The 10394-nt window shown below is 47.6% G+C and overlaps 1 protein-coding gene across 2 annotated transcripts; it reads right to left on the bottom strand.

The window, feature by feature from the left end:
- Nucleotides 1–1197: 1197 nt before the first annotated feature.
- CHCT1 (CHD1 helical C-terminal domain containing 1) lies at nt 1198–10363 on the bottom strand. Of its 2 annotated transcripts, none has more exons than XM_082707539.1 (6): nt 10219–10363; nt 8932–9033; nt 8508–8683; nt 7944–8091; nt 4023–4218; nt 1198–1483 (listed from the first exon to the last, which is right to left on the bottom strand). In XM_082707539.1, the coding sequence occupies exons 1-6, from the start codon at nt 10267–10269 to the stop codon at nt 1398–1400; spliced, it is 759 nt and encodes a 252-aa protein (XP_082563665.1). In that variant the 5' UTR covers nt 10270–10363; the 3' UTR covers nt 1198–1397. The 2 variants fall into 2 exon arrangements, with proteins under 2 accessions (XP_082563665.1, XP_082563666.1); XM_082707540.1 differs by having other exon boundaries at nt 7992–8091.
- Nucleotides 10364–10394: the final 31 nt, after the last annotated feature.

The raw sequence follows: 10394 nt of genomic DNA, 5'->3' as shown, positions 1-10394 counted from the left end.
ATTCATTTTGACACGTAGACACTGTGATGATACTCCTGAATACGAATTGAGGGGAGGAGAAAGGGTCATGCACATATGGACACCATACACTGTTGCCTCAGGTAGCATTCGGACTCTCCTGTGCTTGTGGAAAATGATTGCACTGCTTCCCCTCCTTGGAGCTGACCACCATCTACATAGTCTTTCCAGCCATATGCAAGTACCATTTTCACTTCCTCCTCCTCCTTTATCTCTCACCTCTGTCACCAAAAACTGTCCATTTTACCCTACATAATGTCACAGATTCACACCTCCCCGCTCTACACACATCTTCACTGCCTTTGTATATCCCCAGGGTAGCAAAAATGAAAAGCAAAACGAGTCAAAGAGGCGATATAATTGGAAGAAGAAGGCCACTGCATGAGGCAATAGGGAGAGGTAAGGACTGTGGTGAACCAGAAAGAGCATCTGGGAAACCTGAGCCACTGCAGCTCAGCCACAGCCCAGTGCCCTTCGTGCCCTTCGTGGGGAGGCACACCCACCCGTGGCAAGTCGTGAAAAGCCAGAAATCTGTTGCGGTTTGTTGTTTTTAATGTGGAATGTATCGAGTTAATATTGGCAACTGTTTTTTGTTGTTTCATTTTACTGTTTTAAACAGTAAGTAGACCACAAGAGGGCAAACAACACACCAGGGGTCGGAATTTCGCAGGCAGCTGCTTATTTTGACCACGAGTTGGAACCATCATTCTAGCTGCAACTACTGATGTGGTTTCTCCTTGACTCTCTGGCTTCTCCCTCCCGTGCACTTTGCATGTGGTGGGGGAGGGGGCGGCAGAGTCTCTCCCCAGGTGCCAGGTCACACCAGCTCATTCCACTGCCAGTCGCCTCCCCACTCCACGGGCCACCCAGTATACCCAGAAGACCAAGGGCGGAAGATAGGGGCAGGCTGCCCGAATTCTCCCTCTCTCACTCCAGGCCAGCTCCCCTCCCTACTGCGCCCTCCCTGGCACGCATCACTCCTTTGATACCGGCCTCAACCCACTGTAACTGCTCTCCTTGTATGTCTCCCACACTAGATGGTGATGGATGGCCACGATGCAAGCGATCGCCTCTTATTCATTTGTGCTCGCGTGGGGCACCTGCCGCCCAGAAAGTATCTGGCAAGTATTCTTTTAATAAATTAAAAAATGAATGAATGCATGATAACTGTTAATCAAGTACGGTGGAACTGTCTTAAGGATGTTTATTTCCCCACCCCATTTAGACATAACTAAGATCTGAACATCCTTTTGACAGACAGTTTTCGTCTTTCCCCTCCTTGGCCCCCAGCCCCCAGGGTGCAGAGGTGTTGAAGACACGACCAAGTGCTCCGGGAGCCAGGACAAGCTGGCCCCGCACCCCGGCCTGGCTGGCTGTTCTCACGCGCAGGTCTCTGGAGACTCGGGGGCTTCCTCAATCCTCTTCCTTCTGAGTTTTGTTTTTTGAGGAAGTTTCCTTAGAGAACCTGAAAGGGAAGGTGACACAGTCCTGATAATATCACAGAGAATATCACAGAGAATCTCAGTCTGTAACATGGAGGGCAAGAAGGACAAAATCTTATCTTCACTTCTGCCCCTTCCTCACAGATTTCTCACAGACATCCTGTGGCAGGGGAAGATGGTGTCGCCTGGATTTACAGATGAGGAATCTCACCCAAGCACAGAGCCCACCCTGCCCAAAGCCCTAGGCAAGTGAGGGTCAGAGTCAGGACTAGACCATGTTGCTTGACTCTCAGTCCTCCCCACACCTGTCTCAGCTTTCAGGCCCCAGTTTCCACGACTTGGCGGCCGGACTATTTGTGAACCCCACTGCCAGCTTTTTACTTAAAAACTGACTTTTGAACATGGTGCTAAAGAAACACCATGAAGGTTACCTTTAATATCACAGATGGACTGAATGATTGATTGATCAAAACCCCTTCACGGCGGGCCCTCCAGACAGCATGGGCTTTGTCATGTAACACAATGTGAGGAACACAACCTGGTCTGTATCCCAGGAAAACAAATGGTGAACGACTTCATCAGGACTTTCGATCTAAAGTCCTGTTTATGCACAGAGGAACAAGCTTTTTAAAAATGCCAAAAGGAAGTAACAAGAGTCAAAAGTGGAACATTCTGGGGCACCTGCGTGGCTCAGTGGGTTAAGCCGCTGCCTTCGGCTCAGGTCATGATCTCAGGGTCCTGGGATCGAGTCCCGCATCGGGCTCTCTGCTCAGCGGGGAGCCTGCTTCCCTCTCTCTCTCTCTGCCTGCCTCTCCGACTACTTGTGATTTCTCTCTGTCAAATAAATAAAATCTTAAAAAAAAAAAAAAAGTGGAACATTCTGCAGAACAATGGCCTGATCTCTTCAACAAGTCAGATTGTGAAAAGGGGAATTTTGTTGAGTTCAAAGAGATGGAAGAGATGTGACCAGGTGCAAATGCAGGAGTGGGAAATCGTTGCAAAAAATGTCTTGGGCTACTGGAAAAATGTGAATAAGAAGTACTTAATCCAACCATTAGATGAAAACATTGACATGGAATGCTGACCTAACTAACTGAAAAAAGCAAGTTCCAGTCAAAGTCCTATGCAGTGAGGTCTCATTTGGCTAAAATACATGAATTTATGTGTATAAAAAACATTTGGAAAGTGCTAGCAGTAGTGAGGACAATATATGTCTACATTTTCTTATTTTTGCCTATTGGTATTACTTACTTTCCATGCTCTGCTTATGTTTGTAAGAACAAAATGTTATTTTAAGAATTCCATGAAAGTCAACGTTCTTAGCCCACCCTCCAAGGCTTTTTCCTATTACGCCCCTGTCCTGTACTTCTCCAACCTGCTCTTTCATTCACCTCCAGGCCCAGACTATCTGCTCATCGCCCCTCACCTCTGCACACACCTTTCCTCCCTCTCTTTCCCTCCCTTATCCCTCTTCCTCTCCTCCTCTTGCCTTTCTTTAAAGCCGGTCCCAGAGTTACTTCCTCCAACCAGCCTTGTCCTACCCTTTGCCCTATGGCCTCGGATGGCTCATCTGTAAATTGTAAATTTCTAAATGGCTCATTGTGAAAGGGGGATAATACCCATCTCCTGAGGTTGTTGCAGGGGTTAGGGTTAGGTGAAATGAAGAGATACCAAGCACTGGTTTGGGAAAAGGTTAGCCCCAAAGCCCAGAGCTCGCTTTCCTTATGGGATTCATGAACTGCTGCCTACTGCCCCTGCCCCGTTTTCCCTCCTGCTCTCCCACTCAGGACAGCTGTGACTCGTGGACAAGTCCCCTTGAGTGGCGCGGGCCTACATCACTCCCAGCTAGCCTGACCCTCAGAGGAGCACCTGGGGTCAATTTAGGACCACACCATGCGCTCCTACACCACCCTGTTTGCCTTCACTTTCTCCCCCAGTAGCGAAGCAAGAGCAGCTCACTGTGGTCCCAGAAGCCAGATACAGAAGCGGGAATGATAAGTGGCTTTGTTCCTCTGTGCACAAGGAGGGACCTTCATAGGTTCCAACCTTGGCTGGGATGCCTCACTGAAGAGCCCCTGTCCAGAGGCCCAAGCAGGGCAGTCGTGGCAGAGACCAAGGCTGCTGGCAAGGCCATTTTCAGGCCATCTGACTCGACTTTCTCCCCACAGTGGGAATGAACCTGTCCCTTAAACCATACCCCACCCGACACCGAGAGCAGGCTTCCTGCCTCTGCTTGGACCCTTCCTGGGAGTCCCCACCCCTGACTGCTAGAAAGCTGTCTGCTTCTATTCCTATGGGAGAGTGGCTTCATTCAGACTGTTCCCTGAAACATTCAGGATCCAAAACAGTATGTATCATGAGACCCCCAGAGGGAAGTCCTGCAGAACGCTGAGGGAAACACATCAAACTCTTGACCGGTCAGAGCCTTGGGGAATGGGTGATTTTCCTCTCTCCCCTTTTACTTATCTCTACACTTCAAACTTCCTAGGATAAGCATCCCCAGTTGCAGCCCAGCCTCGGAGGCCCCTCCTCCAGGCGGGCCCCCACCCCTGTGGGCATTACCTGGCCCGCCCTGGGCCCCGGATGTGGGCTCCCCCAGCAGGGAGGCCTCTGGGCCAGGGGCCTGCATCTTGGACAGCCTCTCCTTCATGCCGCTGATGTTGCTGTGCAGGCCCCAGGCACTGCAGAGTTTGGGCAGACTGTCTTCCTGGTCGGCCAGCAAGGAGCTCTCCGGTGCGTCCAAGGGGCAGAACGCCACCTGCAATGGGCACGTAACGTTGAGGAGGGTGTGGAGGAGAGCGGCCCCCACCTTCCAGAGCCCCAGCCCTGCCCGTGAGAGAGGAAACTACTGCGGTCTGGCCGCCCCTCACCCCCTGCCTTGCCAGCTGGAGGAATAAGTCACAGAGTGGGGAGAGGCAGGACCCTGCGGACACTGAGGCCAGGCTGCCAACAGTTCCTTCCTGGGTGGTTCTTTAATATAAGTCCTCCTCCTCTATTTAGAGTGAAATATAGTGTCTTTATTTGCTTCAACTTTTTATTTAAATTCTAGTTAATATAGCATAAAAAATAATGGTTTCGGGGTGTCTGGGTGGCTCAGTGGGTTAAAGCCTCTGCCTTCGGCTCAGGTGGTGGTGATCTCAGGGTCCTGGGATCGAGCTCCGCATGGAGCTCTCTGCTCAGCAGGGAGCCTGCTTCCCCCTCTCGCTCTGCCTGCCTCTCTGCCTACTTGTGATCTCTATCAAATCAATAAATAAAATCTTAAAAAAAAAATGGTTTCCCTGGTAGGATTTAGTGATTCGTCACTTCCGTATAACACCCATTGCTCATCACACGTGTCCTCCTTAATCCCAATCACCCATCTGGCCTGTCCCCCACCTCTCTCCTCCAGCACCCCTCAGCGGCTATAGTTCTCTATATCTCTGTATTTAAGAATTCTCCATAGGTAAGAGTCTCTTATGGTTTGCTTCCCTCTTTTTTCCCCTTTCCCTGTGTTTATCTGTTTTGTCCGTTAAATTCCACATGAGTGAAATCAGATGGTGTTTTTCTTTCTGTGACTGACTTACTTCGCTTAGCATAATGCACTCTAGCTCCATCCATGCCACGGCAAATGGCAAGCTTTCCTTCTTTTGGATGGCTGATCTTATCATATATATCATATATCATATATCATATATATATATATATATCAATCACATCTTTATCCATTTATCAGTCAATGGACATTTGGGCTTTTTGCATAATTTGGCTATTGTTGATAATGTTGCTGTAAACATCGGGGTGCAGGAGCCCCTTCAAATCATTTTGTTTCCTCTGGGTAAATACCTAGTCGTCGTGCAATTGCTGGGTCACAAGGTAGTATGTTTAACTTTTAGAGGAACCTCCATACTGTTTTCCACAGTGGCTGTACCAGTTTCCCTTCCCTACTGTGCACGGTGGTTCCTTTTTCTTCGCATCCTCACCAGCACCTGTTGTTTCCTATGTTGTTAATTTTAACCATTCTGACGGGTCTGAGGTGCACCTCGTTGTCATTTTCCTATTTCCCTGAGGTGAATGATGTGGAGCATCTTTTCATGTGTCCCTTAACCTAGAGTTAGAGTGTCTTATTTGTTTTTAATGAAGCTACGGTATTTGTTTTAAAGTCCTTGGCAAAATTAAAATCGAGAGCCTAAAAATATCTTTTGAAATTTTCCTGGCCAGTGAAACCCAGAAATCACTAAAATGTCAACACCTCATATTCAGAGCCCCTGAAAGGATCCACCCATTCATGTTCAGAGGAAGAAACAGAGACCTGAAGGGAGAGGGGATTTTGTTAAAGCCAGATAGCTAGAGCGGGGAGCTGCAGTTAGAGCAGGGCTTTCCTCTGAACCCAGCTTTTCCCTTCATTTGCTGTGTGGTCTGGATCATGTTACTTTACAGCTCTTGTATAGAGCTTGGCCTCTTCATTTACACACTGTGGACACTACTTGTAATTACCAGGTAGGGTTGCTTTTGAGGATGACAGGAGGGAAAATAAAGTGCCTGGCAAGGAGAAACGGTTACCTATGATTCTTATTTCGAACTCGTGATTCTCAAACGGTGCTCTGTGAACCCCTGGGGACACAAAATATTTTAACCTCGCTTACCCCCTGAAAAGTGGGGCCTACTCAAAGTGCAGGAGAGAAACCAATGGATTCTAATGAACCCAGTGTGAAAAGGTCACTGATGCAAATCTGAGGAAGCCACATACTGTACGATTCCAACTGTAGGATATGCTGGAAAAGGCAAAACCATTGAGACAGTTAAAAAAAGAAAATCAATGGTTGCCAGGAGTTTGGAGGAAATGATGGAGGGATGACTACTGGAGCAGTTTTTAAGCCAGTGAAACTATTCTGTATTATATTGTAACGGTGGGCACAGGTCAGTATGCAATCATCAAAACCTATCAGGGGTGCCTGGGTGACTCAATTAAGAGTTGGCCTTTGGCTCAGATCATGATCCCAGGGTCCTGGGATGGAGCCTTGCGTTAGGCTCCCTGCTTGGAGGAGAGCTTCTCCCTCTGCTCCCTGCTTATGCTCTCTATCTCTGTATCTCTCTCTCTCTCTCAAATAGAGAGATAAATAAAATAAATAAATAAATAAATAAATAAAATAACTGATAAAAATAAACAATTGATAATAAATAAAATTAAATAAGTAAATAAATAAAATCTTTGGGAAAAAAGAATCTATAGACGCACAACACAAAGAGTGGGCCCTAATGTAAACTATGGACATTATTTAGTTAATAGTGTGTCCTAAATAATGTGTCAATACTGGCCCAATGATGGTAATAAACATACCCCTCTAATGCAAGGCGCTAATAAGCGAGGGAAGCAGGAGGGGTTAGCATGCAGGAAATCTCTGTACTTTCTACCCAAATTTTCTGTAAACCTAAAAGGATATATATTTATATTTTAAAACATTCATTGATAGGTTTCAGACTCCATATTGCTACTAAGTAGCTGCCACTTGTTGGATTTTGGTGTGGTATCAAAGAAGAATATCCACAACTATCTAAAAATGTTAGTAAAATACTCTCTTCTCTAACTATATGTTGGTACAGGCTGGGCTTTTTTCTTCTCCTTCTCTTTCTCCTTCTTCTTCTTTTTTAAGATTTGTCAGAGAGAGAGAGAGAGAGCACACAATAAAGGGAGAAGCAGGCAGAGGGCAAAGCAGGCTCCCCACTGAGCAATGAGCCAGATGCGGGGCTAGATCCCAGGACCCTGGGATCATAACCTGAACTGAGGGCAGATGCTCAACTGACTGAGCCACCCAGGCATCCCAGGCTGGGTTTTCTTCATGTACTACAACCAAATCACATATCACAAGAGACTGCAAAAGCATCTGTTTTCTGTTAAGTCAGACACTAAAGAGATTTGCGAAAACGTCAGACAATGCTACTCTTCTTACTACATTTTTGTTTTGGAAAATATAGATATTTCTTGTAAAAACTATTTGTTAAAGTGTAACAGGGTCCTTGTTTTTCTTTTTAAATGGATTAGTGAGTACATATTTTGAAGTTTTTTCTTTAGTTTTAATTTCTAATAGGGCAAATATCAATAGCTATAACCTACATAAACAAATGCTTTTTGGGCTTCTCACTAGGTTTTTAAGAGAGTGAACATGACTTGAGTCAAAAATGTTTGAGAGTCACTGTTTCTGAGCAAAGCCAGGCCAGCTTCTGTCAATAGTGATTTGAGCCTTCCCCAAGCTGGCTGAGCCTCTCTGTCTGGCCTCCACCATCCCCACCCAAAGCTCCTCAGGAATGTCCCTGCACCTGTCCACCTCAGAGTGTGGGTGTGGAGAGCTACCAAGAACTTGAAGCCAAGCCTCTGCCCTCTTCAGCCCCTTTGCCCCCTGTGGGGGTCTTCCTGAGGCAGTGAGTGTGGAAACAAGTCAAGGGCTGCTGGCAGTATGAAAGGGCCCCCTCAGCCCCAGGCCTCCCCCCCAAAATCCAAGAACACACCAGCCAACCCTCAGCTGGGCCCGGGAGGAGCTTTCCTGAGCGCCTCACCAGGAACTTCGCTGTCTGGTTGCTCTTGGTGTACTTGTAGAGCCTGCGAAGTTGTTTTGCCTCCAATTCTGAGAATAGAGAAACAAATCGCCAGAGCATCCTGCGGGGGAGAAACCAAGGCTGAGGGAGGCAGAGCACAGGCCCTCTCCCTTCAGCGTCTGTCTTGTGTCCAGAACCCACCCAGGGAGAAACAGACCATGTGCTGCCTCCTTGGGTTTGGTCGGGGACATGGAGAGCTGGAGATTTGCTAAACCTTGAACTCCCCATCTTGCAGCAGTTGTTCAATGACAGGGTCAAGAGAGTTCTTTGTCCACTGTGTGGGCAAGCTGTGTGAATTAGCTCTGCCCTGAATAACTAGAGGACCCTCTTCTCTCCACCCCTTCTTCACCAAGCTTGCTCCAGGATCCTCACTCTTTCACATAAAGATGAAATACTCTGGGAGTTGACTGAGATGTGTCCTTGAATTGGCAGGGCCCAGGAATGGCTATAGTGGGAAGGACAAGGAGGCTGCCCTACTTCCTCCAGTGCTTGATCTCCCAGGTTCGGCAGTAGTGCTGCAGAAAAGTGTTGATGTGGTCCCCTAGGACCAGCAGGCTCTGCTTCATGTACTTTAGCTTCTTCTTCTGGGGAAGGTCCCTGGGCAGGTGCAACTTTCGCAGAAACTTCTTCAGTGGCCTTAGATATTCTTTACACTGTGGAGGCAACAGGTGATGTGAGGGACCATAGAAGAAAAAAAGAGGCAGATGGGCAGCCCCAAGCAACCAGAAACCATTATGGGCCAGGAAGTGTTAAGTGGGTTAAGTAAGGAGGCTCTTGTGAAGGTCTTACCCCACTTCCTTGCCAAGGCCGTGACAAGTGGGACAGAAAGTATGGGTCTGAGGCCTGCCAATTTCCGACTCAGGTCTCCCAGCCTGTAGGAGGGACAGAGTCCCTTACTCACTATTTTGAAGGTGTCCTGACCCAGGCCCTTGGCATGGCGTATAAGTGAGCTCCCAGTGGAGGTGGTGCCAGAGCTCTTCTCTAAGCAGGGTACATCTGTCACCTAGGAGGAGGCAGGGGGCAGCAGTCAGCTGGGGGGTTTAGATGAGTGCTTCTCAGGGGGCCAGTGCGAGACAACCAGTGGTCCAAATTCCAGTCAAAGCCCTTCTCTGTTTTCCCTAGGACCTCTTTCTTGGCCCAGCCTGGAGGCAAGGAAGCCTTCAACAAAGAAACCCATCTGTGAAGATCCCTGCTTAGAAAACCTAGAATGCCCTACCCATTTCTTTTATAATCTTTAGAACACAGTATTGTAGCTACTTTTGCAAAGCACTTGATAAACATGAACTCATTTTATTCTCACACAAATTCTGTGAGGTGAACAATCATTATTCCTGGTTATAGACGAGAATACTTTGAGGCACCAAGAGATTGAAGGGACACCTTGGGGGAATGAGTAGGGAGTCATTCTGCGAACATTTACTGAACACCTAAGTCCTAGGCCTGCCTCTAAACTTTAGCATCAAGCCACAGTAATGTGCTTGGTTGTGTGGTGTGAGTGGTGTGTTGGTACTTGGAAAAGCATGTGATGGTGATGGTAATGAGAAGGAGCTTTCTGATAGGAAATGTGGGGCCAAAAAACAAACAAAAAACAAAAAACCCCAAAAAACCTGAAAATTAATTAAGACAAAGTGGCTGTAAAATAATACTTGAAGTCAGAGCACAGGATTAGACTGACACAGTAGAGTTTGCACCTGACTTTGCAAAATCCTCTCAGAAAAGTGAGGATTAATTCCTGCCTGTGTTCAAGGGAAACAAGGAAGACCCAGGCCCAGACCACTCTGAAGGCAGAGACCAGGGAAAGGGAGGAAGGCAAACAGAATGAGTATGGAACCTGGGCTTCTCTGGGCCCCAGAGCGAGGGGACTTGGGCAGATCGACTCCATAAACACACCACTCACACCACACAACCAAGCACGCAGACCATAACACAGGTGTACACACACACATGCAGACACATATACAAGCACTTGTGTCTGCACAACCAACAGTCATCTTGCCCTGAATATATGTCTTCGATAAACATCTGTTTGAATGAATTAACCTCTTGTTCCTTTGGTCTCCTGCTAGCTCATACATCACCATTTTTTCTTCTTCTTTTCTTCCCTGAATTTCATGTTCTCTGCTTTCCAAGACCAGCCCCTCAAGGACCCTCCTTTTTTCCTTCCCTCACCGACCTAGCCCCATTTCACCTTCTTTGGTGGCTTGTCCCCTTCAGCCCCTTGCCCATCTGAGGCCTCCATCTCAACAGGTGCACTGGTGGCCTTCAGAGTGACGCTCCTTCTGTCCCCTCAAGCTTCTGACCTACTGCTTCTGTGACCTGAGTGTCTCAGGGAGTGAGCAGGTTGGCTCCAGAACTCAGAGCCAA

Source organism: Mustela nivalis (genome assembly GCF_964662115.1).
Source record: "Mustela nivalis genome assembly, chromosome: 17".
In the NCBI taxonomy this organism is placed as follows: Eukaryota; Metazoa; Chordata; class Mammalia; order Carnivora; family Mustelidae; genus Mustela; species Mustela nivalis.
Note: the sequence above shows the minus strand (reverse complement) of the source record. Positions and strands in the feature narration are given on the sequence as shown.

Excerpts from the sequence above, each read along its gene's own strand:
- CHCT1 (XM_082707539.1), bottom strand. The coding sequence starts at position 10,269 with ATGGAGGCCTCAGATGGGCAAGGGGCTGAAGGGGACAAGCCACCAAAG. Across the intron at positions 9,034-10,218 it reads GGGACAAGCCACCAAAGAAG|GTGACAGATGTACCCTGCTT; the intron begins GTGAAATGGGGC and ends GCCTCCTCCTAG. Across the intron at positions 8,092-8,507 it reads GAGATCAAGCACTGGAGGAA|GATGCTCTGGCGATTTGTTT; the intron begins GTAGGGCAGCCT and ends TCTCCCCCGCAG.